The 17,972-nt window shown below is 42.1% G+C and overlaps 1 protein-coding gene across 3 annotated transcripts in view; it reads right to left on the minus strand.

The window, feature by feature from the left end:
• PURA (purine rich element binding protein A) overlaps positions 1–16,757 on the minus strand; it is a 42,388-nt gene extending 25,631 nt beyond the window's left edge. For 2 of the 3 annotated variants that reach the window (XR_009758177.1, XR_009758176.1), the window contains exon 1: positions 15,025–16,757. Coding sequence is in view for 1 of the 3 variants with exons in the window: in XM_061587042.1 (XP_061443026.1) it covers positions 15,352–16,299 (948 nt within the window). In the remaining 2 variants the exon portion in view is untranslated. Of the gene's footprint in view, positions 1–11,421 lie in introns of those variants that run through there. The other variant, XM_061587042.1, reaches the window with a different exon arrangement.
• Between the last annotated feature and the right edge of the window lie 1,215 nt (positions 16,758–17,972).

Genomic DNA, 17,972 nt, shown 5'->3' on the forward strand with positions numbered 1-17,972 from the left:
CCTCTTGCAGAAGTGGAAATCCTTGTGCTGATGGGATGCTTAGATAGCACTAATGCTGGATTCAACCCTTTGTCTCAAAACTCTCAGTACTGCCTCGTCAAGTACACTATGGCCACATATATTCTTTCGGTTTCAAGTGATTGCAGTTACTGTTTCCCTTTCAGCACCTGGTAAACACAGGAACTGCCCATTCTTTTGTACTTCCCATCTAGACCAATGGTTCCCAACCATTATGAGTATGGGACCTCCTTTGTAACCTGAAAAATAAATAGATTCTTGAATGAGATTTGAACATAAGGAGTAATAGGTGAATTATTTCATTGTGGGGAGTTTTTCCCACCAGATGTTTATCAGATAATGGACCATGAAAGCTTTCAACCTTGTGCAGAGGACTGAACCCAATGGGCAGAGACTCAATGAAACAATCAGTAACATTCCTGCCCACAATGACTGTACCACATAAATCCTGCAGGGCTTTCAATGTCTTTTTGAGGAAATCATACTGTCTGGTGTTGGATGAGTATATGGAACCTAATGTCACATGTTTGGCCTCCAAAGATCCTCTCATGAACAGACACTTCCCATTGGCATCTTGCAGTGTTTCCTGCAAAATGAAAGGGTCTTTCCTCACAATAAGATTGCCACGCCTCCCACTTTCAAAGTGACCTTTCAGTAAATAAATGTTGGCTTTCACTGATGTGTCTTTTGGAGCAAGATGACATCGGGGTGTTCTCTCTTTAATGCTGCCTCCACCCAAGCACTTTTCACAAGAGAACCCAGACTTTTCATATTCAGGAATATTATCTTCACCTTGCCAGATGACTCAGCCATTCCAGAAGTGTTTGCACAAGAGAATGACTATCATACTCTGTCAAAACTCAAATGGACCGTAGCATTTGAGTTTTGAGGAAAACTCAAATGGACCATCTCTTACTGTACTCAACCTGAGGAACACATACAAACTTATCAGAACTCCAGAACACAATTTATAATCAACATATGTTCCTGTGTGAGGGTGTGTCAGCATGTGGTGAGGCAGTGCTGAGGACTGCTGTAGCCCAGAGGGAAATGTGAAGGTTGATGGGGGGCACCCAATATTCTGAAGCTCTCTCCTACCATGGAACACTTACAAGCATACATAAGCTTGACAGAGAAATGATGTGGCACAACATTGCCATATAAGGTAAAAACAAGCTCCCCTGGGCTTTAGGTATTCTAAGATCTCTGGAGAGAGCCTTGCAAAGTCCATGGGGAGCAGATGGATAGACATGTAACCTAATGTGTGCCTATTCAATAGCTGTCAATGTCAAGAAAGGAGTGCCTTGTTGCTACTTTGCATTTTAGTGTATGGACTGAGCAGCTTCCTTCCTCTTTTCCCTCTGTCTTCTTCCGGTTCCATGGCTGGTCTCTCCCCCTTGTGTCTGTTCTGTTTCTGCTTGCGTCTCCTTGTCAGGGAAGCTCTCTCAACAACTTTTCCACTTGTTTCTCATGGCTTGCAGTAAGAAGTTTATTCTTGCTTTGCACAATATGTTTGAACGGAAGTCCCTAGGATCCCCTCCTCCTGTAGTGCTACTATATATAGCCAAAATGAGTGGTATCTTTTAAGGGTTTCTAGGTATGTCCTAAAAGACTTCAACTGCGAAATCTTCATATTTAAGCTCTCAAATTGCTTAGGGCACTGGTTGTTTCTTTTTTGGTGCAGAAATGTTCAAAACGAATAATTATGTCCCACGGTGAATCATCTGAGTGAGGTCCTGGCCCCAGTGTTTGGCCCCACTGTGAGGGTGGCCCCTATAGTAAAACCATTATTCTATTCCACCCAAAATTTTGTCCAGTCTGCCCCCTCCTCCTTCTCTGGGATCCCACCAAAGTGAAAGGTTTCTAACAGCCCATGTTCTCCTGCTTCTCCAGGCTGAGTTCAAGGTTTCCAGTTGCCATTTTCAATCAATCTAGCTTAGTCTGATTGTCCACATTCAAGTTCATGGCCACACTGGCCATTTTTGTGATATCTGCAGAGAGGGGACTGCCTCAATTTTAGTCTCCAGAGCTTATAGCATTGCTATCCAGGCTGCAGAAAGAGTCCTGTTTAACTTACTGACATATTCATACAGCTCATTCATGTCTAACACTATACTTGTCAATTTCATGCCTTTCAAATACTTAGAGCCTCTCCACCCCCTATTGATGTCGCCTTCCCTGTCTGACAGCTCCAGTGAACTTCAGCTGATTTCTCTTACAGAGCTAACTTGGGAGAGTTTTGCCCTCTTCCCATATTTGCCCCGCAGCATTATCTTATCAGTAGTTACTTTACTATACATTCCCGTACTGCAAAATCACCACCTGTTGCGCTTATTATCTTGTGGCTAAATTGTCACTCAGCTCATGTGCATGCCACAATGTCCAAGTCATCATCTTCTTAAGAGTTGCTCCCAAAGGCAATGCTCCTGGGTGCTCCTGGCAGCAATCTGAAGCTGGATTTCAAAAGGCACATTTACAAAAAGGAGAAGCTACAGTTGGTTGGCTGGTTCTGAAAAAAATCCTCAGCAAGAGCTACACTATAATTCAAATTGCTATGTCAAGAACATAAAGCTTACCTCTGTCATACTGACTGCTGTGCCAGCTCATAACTACTGCAAGCCAGGGCATTACACAGCCATTGCTGAGATGTTTCTCCAGCACCATAGGTAGACATCTATATTATATAAAAGCATAGCCTCCTTTCTATTGTGTGCTAAGAATGACTCAAGGCAGTGCAAACATTTCGGATCGGAGTGCCTAGATAACTAAACAAAAATTATCCCCTCACCCTAGAGATCTCCCTCCACTTCATTTCCTATTATGGGTACAGTACACTTTTCTACAACCAGAATCTGTGTTTGGAGGACAGTGGATTCTACCTCAATGGAAGGAGTTGAGTATCACCTGAAAACTTCACTGATACCCTAACAATACCCCATACCCCATTCCAATCTTGCTAAAAAACACACTAGTAATCTGTCTATGCAAGATGAAGATACTGCACCAGACCCATGCTTTTTTGCATATTACTTGAGCACTTGTTTCACATACTCAATGCTACAAGTGGCAATGGTACACTATGGTATCTCTCAAAGAATTTTTTTTAAAAAATGATCAAAACAGTATTGGTATTTCCTCACTAGCAACTACTTACTTCATAACCAAGAATGTCAACACAATTGATGGAAAGCCTGATGTTTCCAGAAAATAAATCTAGTCTGATTTCCAAATGTATCTGAATGAAGGAAATCAAAGGAATCCACATGATGCTAACACTACCATAGAAAGTCCAGTCAGATGACTTATCAGCAATTCCTTTTCCTCCTACACAATGAAGTCTAAGAAAGGCCTGCTCTGTGTAACTACCTATGTCCTTCAAAGCCAATGCCTATTGTGGATTTTTTATGTCTTCAGAAATGTGCTTATATTTGTAGTACTTGTTAGCAGCCTCATGGTGGAATTTGCATGTACAGTATCTTCAGATAAGGGTTGGATTACTTTAAAAAGCAATGCATGCAGCCACCCCAAATCATTTTTCTTTTCAGGGAAACTCGCCAACATATGAATGCTTCCCAATTGCATTAAGGCACTTTTTCTCTTCTCAGACCATTTTCTTTTCTGGATTCTCTTCTCTTTTGCCAGCCTTCCAAGTTAAAGTATGTAATACAATTGGGCAGGACCTATTTCAGTTCTGCTTCCATTATATCAACCTCAAGATACAAGATGACAGACATTTACAGAAGTACTAGTAATATGCTGTTGCTGTTCATATTACACCTCCATATACAATTGTGTTTCTGAACTGGCTCAATACCTTCCTCCTCTTAAACTAAGTACTTGGGGTCTGGTATTCAAAGATTTGCACTACTTCTTAACATAATTACTAGGAAAAATAGGCATTCTCACTAAATTCAGTGGGGCTTACTTCCAAACATTTAGTATCAGGCTACAAAGATTAGATTAACAGTTAAACACAACTATGAATAATAATTCTTTTATCCTAAACTTGGTGTTTAAGAGATATGGATGTTTTGAAAGATAATTTTTGGATCATCACCAAAGCAGGGAAGAGGAAACTACTGGAAAATCCTTGAATTTTTGATAGTATCTAAACTACCAAGAGGAGAAATGTAAGGCTTGTTTTAGGTGGGCACAGAGATGGTCAGAAAAAAAGCAACTCTTGCACGTCAAAGCAATTAAAACAAAATTGGTATACCTCAACCATTCTTGACTGGCTTTTTCTGAAATTTGAATGGCCTCTTCTTTCTCTTGTACTGATATATACATTGAGACAATTTGATAATTAATAAAGTTTTCAGGCGTTATAGTGCTAGAGCTCAGCAACCTTAGAACCAGTGGCTATATAGTATTAATAGGAATCATATAAAAACAAATCAGGACCTTGCTCACAATCTTACAGTCTCCAGAAGTGATATTCCAAGAATCACAAACTGAAATATCCGACTGTTCCACAAGTTACCATGCAATTCAATATGAAACTTGAGTAACTAGAGGTTATGGTATTTTTGTAGTTAACTAGTAAACCTCTAAAGATTATACACAGTGCTGAGTAGGAAGAAGCAAATGACAAAATCACACAACTCATTTTAAGAAGAGTTGCATAAACTTCTCATGACCTCATTAAACTAATATATCAACACCTAACAACAAACATATTTGGAGAATCATTCCTCAATTTGCATGCAGCATATTATTTGTAATGTGTCAACAATTTCTGAATGGGCAGTGCTGCTCACTGTAGGTTAAGGGTGGGGAATCTCTGGTCTCTGGCCAATCATGGTCCTCCAGGGGGTCCCATTTGGCCCTTGAGACCATTTCCCCCAAACCACACCCATCCGTCCACCAGCTGATGTCACCAGTGATGTCAGCTAAGGGGCAGGAGGACAGCATTTTATCCTACCTTGGCTGTGCGACCCTGTTCTCAGCAGGAAACAAGATTGCGCAGCAAAAGCAGAACTAATTCCCCACTCACCAGCTGAGTGGGGAGTAAAAAAAAGGTAAAGGTATCCCGCACTTGTAGTGCGAGTCGTTTCTGACTCTTAGGGTGACGTCTTGCGACGTTTACTAGGCAGACCGTATATATGGGGTGGGATTGCCAGTTCCTTCCCCGGCCTTTCTTTACCCCCCAGCGTATGCTGGGTACTCATTTTACCGACCACGGATGGATGGAAGGCTGAGTGGACCTAGACCCCTTTTACCGGAGATTTGACTTCCTCCTTCCGTTGGAATCGAACTCTGGCCGTGAACAGAGCTTTCGGCTGCGTTACCGCCACTTACCACTCTGCGCCATGAAGGATCTTACAGAATGGGGAGTAAAGCCCTGCGCAAAAGTGCCCTTTAAAGCAACTCATGTACATGCATGTAATCTACTTCATAGATGCTTTTGCAAAGACTTTAAGACAGCTACTGAGCTCCTGTTTACTCAATCGAGGGCTATCATAAAGCCTTTGTGAGTCTCCTCCCCTCCTCCTTCAAGTCTGCCATGTTCAGAACTAAATGGGAAGGGGAAAAAGATTCACAAAGCCTTTTCAAAGCCCTCCCTCCCCCTTAAAATTCCCCAGTATTGGAAACTTAATGGGGGAAGGGGGGGAGACTTGGAAAAGCCTCCTGTTCTTTCCCTGTAAGCAGGGCAGGAAGACGGAGAAGGAAGCCAGTAGGGTTCCCAAGCACCAGCAGCATGCACTGGCTTCCTTCTGTCCCTTCCGGTGGTCTGATGGTAGGGAGTCCCACCCTTGCCACTGTGAGAGTAGGGAGCCAGTGCTTTTGATGTTGACAGGTGGGCAGGGTCACCCACCTGTCATTCATGTGATCTCATAACAGCAGCACATGTTTGACAGGTGGCAGCCACAGCCACAGGCACCTGTCAATCTAGGCCCACCAGGCCGATCCTGATAAGGATCTGCCCTGTGGAGCCAAAAAGGTTCCCCATCCCTGCTGTAGGACAAATCCCTAATTATGTACACAGTGGTATAACAAATCTTCTGCTCCAAGGACCTCATGCCTTCTCTTCAGGGAAATCAATTACCATTTGTCTGACTTGTACCATGGATGTGCGGTCCTCTATCATGAAGATTCGAAAGGTGATTTTCAGGTGAAATATTACTGGTTTCTTAAGGAGTCTAAAACTCCATGAAAATAAAATCTAATTTGCACATCCTCAGCTCTAAGCCTGAAAACATGAACGTCTGAAATTCAGGATAGCCAAATTACAACCTGACCTACAATCCAGTTAGGTTGAATGTTTTTCTTGAATCCCCATTTGTTCCAGATAAGACTAACAGGGCAATCCAAATCCAAGATGCGCAGGATCAGCAAGTTTGAAATAGGTGGATCTTGGGCTATTCTTACTCAGCCAGGGCTACACTGGCATAACTTGCTCATCCCACTCAGCAAGGGATATAACTCCCTCAGCCTGGCTGAGACGAGGCTATGTTAGCTCAGCCATGAGAACTTAAGCTGGCATAAGTTCCCAAAAAGAAGCATGGCAGGGACACAATAACGACAAATTTGCACCTTTTCCAAACCTCTTCCAGCTCAATGTGTGACCTACCAGCCTGGTGGAACATATGCTGACAGAAAGGGTGGTGTAAGTCAAAACACCAGCTTCCTATACTTAGGATTGCTCTGAGCAAAATTTTCTATACTTAGGATTGCTTGTGCCAGGTCATATGACTGAACTGAAAGAGGTATGGACATCTGGAGTGCCAAAGGTTTGCTACCCCACTCTCCTTCCCGTCTCTCGCCAGTTTTTTGCGACTTACTGCAATGTAGATGCTGCTGGCTTAGTCAGCATAGCTCCAGCTCAGCTGATGCTGGTGTATCCCCAGATGAGGGAGTTATGCTGCCGTGGCCCTGACTGAGCCAGGGTCAGCCCAAAATCCACCTATTCCAAATTCATTCATCCTGACAAATCTTGGGTTTGGGTTGCGTTGTAAATCAGCTTTATAGTTATATAGCTGTGTTGTAGATAAGGGCCTGATAGATTAAGCAAGGCCATTGATCAATCTAGCATAAAGCCATCTAGTCCAGTTAAAAGGGATACACCTACAATTCTGCTCTTTCCAAGTTTGACAACAAAGATTAACACATATGCTTTCAGTTACTTTATGTTTTTTCAATGATAAGATAATAATTCATATATCTTACAGGCAAAGACTCCTAAAATGTTTCAAGTTAAATATGGGATCAACATACAAATTATCAGAAACAGGTGAGTATTCAAAAATAAGCAAATACTTAAAATTATAAATGCCATTATTATAAAGCATACCTCTCGAAAAGGGGTTGAGGTTAGAGATAAATTGTGAGGAACTTAATGGAAAAACTTCTGCTGTTAAATAAACGTTAATGAGCAAATTCTAACAAAATGAAAATATATATACTAACTTGTTAAAGCAACATTAACAAAACTATTTAAAGTATTTATCATCTGCTTTTCCAGCATTCAGTGATGTACAAACGATAAAAGTTTCAATCACAACAAAACATTTAAAAATAAGCTTTAAAAGATAAATTGAACAGAACAGCAGCTGCAATTTTTTTTAAAAAAAAAAAGTCTGCGAAGACACTCAGCCAGTTACCAAATGAAAGACAAAACAAATCAATCTTTCCAGAAAATAAGGAGAAACAACCCCTAGATCTAAATAGGAGCAATTGCAATGAAGATCCTGCTACTAGCAGCCAATGTTTTCTCCTCACTAAATGAGGATTTCACAGAGCAGGGGATGCATCTGCTGAACTGTGTGATGGCTCATATATACCAAGGCAGCCCTAAAGATGCCTAGATTGCAGGATGGGAAGAGCTATAAAATGGTAAGCACCACCATTTTTAATTGGGTCTGGAAGCAACCTAAATCAGTACTTTTGTCTCAGCACTGGTATAATATGTGCCCATTACCCAAATATTCATGAAGATATAAACAGCAGCATTTTACACAAGCTATAGCTTCCAAACCATCTCCAAGGGCAGCTCCGCATACAATGTGTTACAAAGCTAAGCATTACAGTTGTCATAGTTTGAGAAATGAAAAACCATGAAGTTTGACATCAGTAGGAACTCTCTCCCAGTGTCAATGTTGTGGTACACTGTTCTGTGGCCACCACTCAGTCAAACCTAGCCTACTTTAGACTTTTCACAAGGCCATATAAAGAACATAACTACACTACAACACTTCAACTTTTAGCAAAACTAACATGGCAAGTCACAAAAATGTGCTCTCTTCTTCAAAAAAGAATTCTACAGCTTATATTAAGGGTCAGATTTCAATAGATTGTAGTGGGAGAGTTGTTCTGTTACTCACAGTCAGGTAATCTATCAATGGCTTAGTACCAAAGTACTGAAGTATATGGTACACTAAAGGTCGAATCAGCCCCCTTATAGCAGCCATTTCAGCCATTTCAGTCTTTGCAAAATTGAACTAAACTTTGCACTGTACAAGATAGGGCATATACTGAAGAGTACTAGAAACTTTATTATTTTTCAAAAAGAATTATTCAGCTGCCAACGTTACATCTCTAAACTGTTGAAGCAGCAATATGAACAAGTGGAAATGTTAAACTTTAAATTTGTAAGAACACTTTTTTGGGGGGGAGGGGGAAGACCAGGGCTGCAAGCATCTACACTAACCAATGAGCTTTATAAAAACAAAAAGGTAGAATCTATAACATACAAAGCTTGCAGTCCCTTAATGAAAGTCATGACACTCAATGGCCGGGATCAAAAGAATCACCTAACTAGGTCTACATGGCCATAAGAACACTGGACTTTTTCAAACAGCTCTGTGCAGCATTGTGAACTTCTTTTGAAAGTGAAGTAAGTTTCTTAAGTAGTTTGTCTTATGCAATATGGCATGGGGGCCTGCTATTCAAAGTAAGAAAAGCCAAATATCCCACTGCACATGCCCCAAACCTTGGCAGCCCTCTAAAGCAGTAGCCCTCTTGATTCCAGTCAAACAGATTAAGTTTGAAATCCAAGTGTGCATGGGCCAAGGCATTCTAGTATTCATATAAAACATAGTTCAGCATTTTGTATATCAATGCCAGAATGTTCACTTTCAGTCTTCATATTTTTAAGCAAGTCAGACATGAAACATTCCCTTGAAACACAAATCCCATTTTTAAGTAATTCACAATATGAAAATCGACAGTTTGACAAGTGTGAACTCTCATATCCTTGATCCACAATTTTTAAGAAATTCATTAAACCTATTTTTTAAAATAGCATTTAACACCGCAATCCTATGTGTGAAGCAAGACCCACTCTTACTCCCAGGTCTAAGTGTGCAAAGTATAACAGCCTAGAAAAGACGTTTGAAGGAAAAAAAGTACGCCAGAATATTTCTATGATAAACTATGTTTTTTAAAAAATAGCTGAAAAAAGGAGGCAGGGAAGGGAGATTCTGTGATAATTTGAATGTTTGTAGATTCCAATATATTTTAAAAGTAGAAAAGCTTATTAAGTGGGGAATGTTTAGAAAGCCTGAGGTTCGTGCTAAAAGTTCAGCAGTATACTTAATAAAAATGGGATTCCAATTCACTGTCACTTGCTCATTTCAGCCAGTCTTCTAAAGCATGGATAAAAGATTTGGAGAATCAGGAATGTCACCTGTTCCTCATCTTATCACATGCTGATTTAACCAGAGCAGAGTTGGAAAAGTTACTTTTTTGAACTACAACTCCCATCAGCCCCAGCCAGCATGGCCACTGGATTGGGCTGATGGGAGTTGTAGTTCAAAAAAGTAACTTTTCCAAGATCTGAACCAGAGTACACTTTGAAACAGTTTACAAGATAACGTATGGACATAATTAACCAAAGCAGTTTGATTCAGATGACCCTGCATCTGTAGTTATAAGAAACTTAGAAATGGAGGAACAGGCACATGAAAGGTGAGGAGGGAGCACATGTGACACATATCCCCAATCCTTCAAACAATTGTTTGAATGTCTGGAGCAAGATATCACAAATAGGTCACTGAATACTGATAAAAGTAATGTGGAATCAAAAGCATTTAAATATATTAAAGTAAAGGTGTCCCCGCACTTATAGTGTGAGTCGTTTCCAACTCTTAGAGTGACGTCTTGCGACGTTTACTAGGCAGACCGTATATATGGGGTGGGATTGCCAGTTCCTTCCCCGGCCTTTCTTTACCCCCCAGCATATGCCGGGTACTCATTTTACCGACCACAGATGGATGGAAGGCTGAGTGGACCTCGACCCCTTTTACCAGAGATTCGACTTCCTCCTTCCGTTGGAATTGAACTCCGACCATGAGCAGAGCTTTCGGCTGCGTTACCGTCGCTTACCACTCTGCGCCATGGAGGGTCCTAATATATTAAGTTAGTATTTATCATTTACCTCCCTAATTCTGCAATGTTTGGTTTGCAGTTTCTCAGGAAACATAGAACACCATGACATTAAATCATACAAGAAATGAAAACAGTGAGTACAACCAAAACAGATCCATTCATTTTTTTATTACAAATGTACTGATCAGTTGGCTTCAAAAAGATATACCAATAGCCTATTTAAATATCCCATTACAAAGTAAAAATTATTTTACAAATTAAATAAAAATGGACAAAATAGTATTTTAATGGAAAACAATGATAAAATATTGTAATCCCATTGTAGGAATCCAAACCATGGTTGGAATTATTTATTTTTTCCGAACTACCGTAAGTCAGGGTGTATATATATTTATCTATGCAGAACAGGTAGATGTTAGTTTACTATCAGCAATTTTTTAAAAAAAGTATTCAGCAATGAATATACTTATTAGTGTACAAATCCCATTAAATTGTTAACGGACTACAATATAAACAATACTTTGCACAGCTTAAAGGGGACATGGCTGATCAATGATGTGTCTACAGTGCTGTTATGAAAGTCAAAAACATAACTGTTCTCAAATGACGTTATTGGCCTACTATAGGCACCCAGAACTTTTCTTCATTGCCTGATATAACAGTTCTTTGTCTCTATTGTAGACAGATCTATTACATTTTACAAAGTTCCAAGAGGGCAGTTATGTTTTGCAGTACTTCTTAGAGAGCTATATAGAACAAGCTGCAACCTCTGTAAGAATACTTTAAAAAGTGACACTGTCAAGTATTTTTAGGTTAAATGTTTACACTTTCACAAATTCTCCACTATCTGTATGCAAGACTTGCCTATGAACTTAAAAATATTCTTACCCCCACCCTCAATGATTTGTTTAGTAAATGCTGGATTCCCTGCTTTTCCTGTTCACTTCTTCTTGTACAGTCAAATTCCACAATTTCACCACTATTTAGATTATTATTTTTAGTTACTTTAGCTCCCCCTCTGGCTGAAAACTGCATTTTACAGCATAAAACAATAAAGAGGCATGAATCAACAGTGTCTAATTTTTAACGTGTTTATTTAATTTCTCAGACAGAGCAATTAAAAAAAACAAGTGGACTCAAAATAAGGACATTATTTGCCATGCTGTAATCACCCGAAAGGGAGGTCATATTTTAAATGTTAAAGTTACTTGACAGTGTCCCTTTAGCTTAAAAAGGAAAACAAAAAAGACTATGCTTGTATTGCAGTAGATTTCAAGTTTTCTTGCACTTCATATAAAGTAGCATTATGATCTTGGATCTTCCCTACACGACACTGAAAACATATTGAAGAAAATAAGGCATGTTTTCCCAAGGTGGATTGCTTGGCACATTTGAGCATACTGTTTTTAGAACACCAAATATGGTCAAATATACCGTTTCTTTTCTTCTCCTGGCCTTAAAACAAGGTTCTCCCACTGTTGTTCATTTTAAACAGTGAGCTGTACAACCTTGGTAAAAAACTGAGCACCTCAACTGGAAAAAAAGTGAGACTCATAACAAAGTCATTTATAATCAATGTAACATCTTGTTATTACTATTGATCAAGTCCTAGAATATCTACAGTGCTTATATAACTCAAAACGTTCAGACTCAGGACACAAAATGTTGCTAAAGCTGTGGTAAGATGGAACTACAGTAGGGCCCCATTCATACGGTGGGTTACGTTCCGGACCCCCGCTGAAAAGCGGAAATTGAATAGAATGGTGTGCGACGGCCGAAAACCGCTGTAAAAGCGGAACAAGTGCCATATGAGTGGGGCTTTAGTCTAATTGCGTCTAATTGACACTGCTGCATTAGCGAAGTGCTGTAAAGCGGGGCCCTACTGTATATGAGAACAGCACAACCCACACATCAGCTTGGCCCACTCGGATCAATGATAGTTCTCAGATGTGTGGGTCAAGTACAGTTTCTTTTCATGAATTTTGATTCTCAGAAAAGGGAAAATGCTGATTCTATTGATTTCAATGACTAAACCAATCTAAGTTGTTGGCTAGAGTCAGACAACAGATTTTCAGGGAGTCTAAAGTGGTTTGAAAGAGTGACTGCTTTCTTGTAGTATGTACTCATTCCACCTTTGCCTCTGATTAGAGGTCCTTTGTTTTGCTTTATAAACCTGCAAAACTTAGCTGTTTGATCAGAGGCAATAGTGGGACAAAATGAAATGTATGTTTGTATCATAACACAAACCACTTTCAGCTTCTTTAAAGACTAGTGTTGGATTCTAGCCCAAAACTGAATATAGTAGGGCCCCGCTTATATGGCGGGTTAGGGACCAGGCCCCCGCTATAAAGCAGAAATCGCCGTAAAGTGGAACCCATTGACTTTAATGGGTTGCGTTGTGCAAAAATGCCGCAAAATGGCAAAATTGGCTTTAAAACGGGGAATTTCCCGATTGAAAGTCGCCGCATCAACGGAACGCTGTAAAGCTGAACGCCGTAAAGTGGGGCCCTACTGTAGGGATTTTGCTCTTTAAAAAGACACTTTGCTGCCCACTGATCTACACAAGTTATTGCTAAAAAAAATCTGGCAATCTGCAGTATTGCAACTTTTAAAACTATAAAGTAGAACCAAAACAACCAAATAGCAGAATCAAAGCAATTTAAACTTCCCTAACTACCTGTAGCATGGAGAATGCAGTTTTTTCCACATCACCATTCAAATGCAGTATGAAACTGCTCAAACTCTCCAATTAAAACAAAGCAGGTTTGCCAGTCAACATTTACATGCAGTCTAAAACCAGTCAGTTATCACATTATGAGATATGGAAGCTTATTTTTGCTATATGGAAAAGTGCACCTTAAAAAGTTATGTAATAAATTCTAGTGATTCTCAAAACAGAAATTCCTAAACTATAGCATTATTGCACATTTGGTGCTATATGGACACCAGTAGCAAACTTGTTTAACTGGAAATGGATGACACAATGGAAACAGATTTTTATATTGACACTTACAATACATCTCCAAGAAAGGAATTATATTTTAATGAAAACAGAAAATACATTTCCTTTGAACAATCTCTTTGTCTTTCCTAGGCCCAACCTCTTACAATCAATGAGAAGCACAGAAATTCTCTGTTCCCACAGGTGGCATCCTCTACATACAGCAGTTAAATCTAAATTGTTAAATTTGTTAGGGTGTTAGGAAAATGAGTACACTCCAGAACTCAAGAATCAAACAGATTCTTATTTTGTCAACTTTTCCTACAGAATTCCAGCTACTTTTTCTATTGTTTTAAGGCATCATTTATAACATACTCTTTTCACTTGCAATGATGATAGTCATGCAGCAGTTTAATGATAAAAATATATTAATATTTTACTATACAGCAGCAAGAAGTTAGTCAATTATAAGCACACAAACATTTTTAAAGAAAATCCTGTAAAATAATCGCAATTTGGAGAACACTACTTGACAGATTAGCGTTCTCACAGACTGTTTTCATACCCTACAGTTTTGATATAATCACACAAAGTACATACTTTTAACTGAAGGTTTGCACACTTGGGGGGTCACTACTACATGTATAAAGTATGTAGCCAGTAATAACTAGCACCGCAGCTACATGAAAATTTCTTTTACAGCACACCAACTTGGCTTTCACTTTTAAAGGAAACTCAAAATCCATGGCTCAGTAGGATTACTCTATAATCATGTTGCATTGACTTCTATTACAGGCCTATATAAATCAAGTTAGCACTAGCACAAAAGTTAAGGGGATAGTGCTAGTGGCCACACACACACAAAAACCCCTTCACCACCTGTTATTCAAAAACAGGTTTACTGGGAATCGCTGCACGTAAAGTACTTTAAGTACACATCATAAAAAAAATATATTATGAACAATACAAGTACATCTCATATACACAGTAATGACAATATACCTACTTAGTTGTAAACCAAACAGGTGCAGAAAAATATGGGAGATAATCTCTCTCTCTTTTTTACTATTTGAATAACTTTGGTTCAAACCATAAAAATCACAAGTTAGCAAATTTCATTTAAATGCCTTTTTAATAATTTTTCTTCATGTTCACAGAAGTTTCACTGACCATTTTATATGTTTAAGGTCCAGATGCAATGCATATTGTATAAAAGAGAGCACTTATTGTTTACCTTGCATGAATTAAACCTACGTACCTTTTAACTCTACAGACTTCTGCATAACATTTAGACAAAGCTCAGACACACAGCATGCCTAGCCCTCATATATATATACACATCTCTAATCACAGGTATATAGGGTGTCAAATATACTATAATAACCTCCATGTAAGGTTTTGAAATTTGGTAACAAAATGAGAAGAAAAACTAAAAATATTATTTTACGTGTTCTAAAATATCTCTTTTTGTGCTAAAGTCAAATGTTAGCTCAACATGAAAAGGACATTTTCTCTTTTTAATATAATTCAGCAATATTTTAATCTTGACCATTTTTGCAAACACTTTTTTAATAATAATAATAATAGCTTAAACGTGTACAAAAGTTCTTGGTTAATTAGGGAAATAAACACTCAGTTCTTTATATTTTTAATCAAGTAGGAAACACAGTTCATCATATATAATGTTATTACTTTTTTTGTAATTTTTGTTTTTTGTTTTGTTTTTAGCAGCTGCTTACTGTTTTATACGATGGGCAAGAGTGGAAGGAACAATCCAGCGATGGGGTGGAGAGAAAGAAGTTGCTTGCTCGGCTGTCAGTTTTGGTGGTGAGTGGGTGGTAGTGCTCCCCTTGGAGTTAGAACAACAGGTATATTTAACTGTATGTATTATTTTCAGGGTGTGGATGTCGGTTCTCTCTCTCTTTCTCTCGCTTACAGTACAACGTCTCTTTCTCTGTGTGTTGTTGTCATTATTATTACGAGTGTCTCTGTGCAGCAGGGCAGGGAGGAGGCAGCCAAGTGGGGAGGAGGGTATTGGGGAGGAGGGAGTGAAGGAGGGATGGAGATCAATCCTCCTCTGGCTCCTCGGCCTGCAGCAAGGCTCCTGGCGGGCCGGTGGTGGCAGCGGTGCTGCTGCTGCTCTCGGTCTCAGGCTGCTGCTCTGCTCCCCCCGAAGAGGAGGAGGAGGCGGCGGCGGCGGCGGCGGCTGCCCGTTTGTCCCTCTGCTTCTCTTGGATCTTCTTCATCTCGTCCGAGTATTTGCAAAAGGTGTGCCCGAACTTGGCCCACACCTTGTAAGGGACGGTGATGGAGTTGCGGTAGGTGGGCTTGACCTCGCTTACCCGCATAAAGACGCCGTACTTGTTGGAGCCCACGTCGAAGAAGAATCGCTTGTTGTCCACCGTCAAGGAGGTGCCCTCGGGCAGCTCGGCCGGCTCCTCCTCCACACCGTAGTCGTCGATGAGCTTGGCCAGGGCGTCGCGGAACTCGATCAGCCCTTGGGCTGGCAAGGCGATGGTCTGGCCCTGCGTGGAGCCCAGGCCCGGGCCGCGGTTGACCGTCTGCCGGATGCGCAGGAACCGCCCGCGCTGGTTCTCCTTCAGATCCATGTAGTACTTGCGGTTCTCGCGCACCAGAAATTCGCTCTTCAAGGCCCGCCGGGGCTCATCCGCGGCCTGCGCCAGTTCCGGGGGCTGGCTGGGGCCCAGCTGCGCGTAGTGCTCGATGAAGTCGCCCAGGTAGTCGCGGAACTCCACCGCCACCGACATGGAGAGCGTCAGCCGGCTCTTGCTGCCTCCTGCGCCCACCTCCGCGATCTTCAGGAAGCGGCCCTTGGCGTTCTGCTTCACGTCCAAGTAGAAACGCTTATTCTGGATGTCCACTCGCTTAGAGGCCAGCTCCTGCGTCTCGTGCTGGAGGCCCACACCACCGCTGCTGCCGGGCCCGCCGCCGCCGCCCGGGCCCGGCGCCCCGCCGCCGCCACCCTGCTCGCTGCCGCTGTCTCTGTCCGCCATGATGCTGCCGGGCCGCCCGACGCCCGCCTGCCTGCGCCCCCCGGCCGCCGCCGCCTCCGCCGCCTCCCGCCGCCGCTACTGCTCCTGCTGCTGCCGCCGATCCAACCCCCTCCGCAGCCACCAGCAGCAGCCAGCCGCTCTCGCGAGATCTGTGGAGAAGACAGAGAGAGAGAGAGCGGCTAACATGGCAGAGAGAAAGAGAAGCGCGCGACTGTACACAGCAGCAGGGAAAGGAGAAGAGAGAGGAGGGAGATCCCCGGGATATGAGGCGTTGATCGCCGGCAGCGCCCCACCGGGCTAGGCTAGGCTAGGCTAGGCGAGGGCAGGGAGGCGCTCGCTCACTGGCACTCAGGCCCCACCCACCTGCCCCTCCGCCAGGCTCTCGCTCCTTCTTCCGTCAGCGCCACACTGCCCCTACCGCCGCTGACGCCCGTCAGCAGTCAGCGCGGCCCCTCGCATGAGCCCAGAGCAGACTCCAGACAGACAGACAGACAGACAGACCGGCTCGCTCCTACTCGCACCTCCCTCCCACACACACCGACCGATGGCTTCTCCCCTCCCTTAAAAAGAACAAGGCCGGACAAGGGTCCGTTATCAACCACAAATACCCGCCAAATTCGTCAAACTAATAGGCGTTCGTAGGGCTCTCCTTTCTCTTCAAGCGACGGCGACGACTTTCACGTGCTTTTCTAATTTGTGTCAGAGATCACACATCTCACCTAAGAGAGGGAGAGAATTATATTTGGGAGAGAGAGATTCCCCCATTCCTCCCCGCCCGTTTCTCTCATCCCACGACCCATGAAACAGACCCAACCTTCATCCCGTGTCCCCTCAAGTCGCTCAAGCACGGGCGCAGCGCTTGTATATGACGGGCAGGGATTTCAGTCGCGCCGTCCCTAATTAGAGTCCTCAGGAGGCAAAAGCTTTCAAGTCCCGGAGGATGCCGACATCCTTCTCTTGATAATAATCATGTCCATGGCCGTCAAATGGCAACCAAGGATCCTGCGGCACTTTAAAACCTAACACATTTATTGTGGTGTAAGAGTAATAATTGGAAAAAATGTGCCACACAGGAAATGAGCTAGTGTCACACAATTCTTTTGCTGCAACAGACTCACACAGTTACCGTTTCGGAATTTGTTACCTGAGGGGAAAAAGATTCCCCCCTCGACCAAGACTCCCAAATTCAAAGCATTGTTAAAGTCACAATTCAGTTATAGTTTCTTTTCTCTCCGCTCCGTCCCCATAAAATTGTGTATGATGCTATCGCAACGAGCTGGCTTCCTCCGTCCACATTCACGTAAACAGCAACTCCCCATTTTAAAAATCTTTCACGTCCCTTAGTGGGGGGAGGAAGAATATGGACGTCTCTTTAAATGGAAGAACGTTTACCCCTACTTGAGTCCCGAACATTAGCCACGCTGCTGCCCTTTCCAAGGGGCCTCTGTCCACCACAGAGGAGGGGAGAGAGAGGACTTTCCTTGAGAACCTCACAGGATCCTCTTCGCAGGGAACAAATGGCAAAAAGTTCTTGTGACCACAAAATGTCTGTGAACAGTACACTTTCTCTTGCTCCCACAAGAGCCCTGACCCTGTTTAAGAATGCAAGAGGAGCCATTCTGGGTCGAACCAAAGATTCAGCTCCTCCACTATCCTATTCCCAAAAGCCTCTG

Source organism: Rhineura floridana, chromosome 1 (assembly GCF_030035675.1).
Source record: "Rhineura floridana isolate rRhiFlo1 chromosome 1, rRhiFlo1.hap2, whole genome shotgun sequence".
NCBI classification, from domain to species: domain Eukaryota; kingdom Metazoa; phylum Chordata; class Lepidosauria; order Squamata; family Rhineuridae; genus Rhineura; species Rhineura floridana.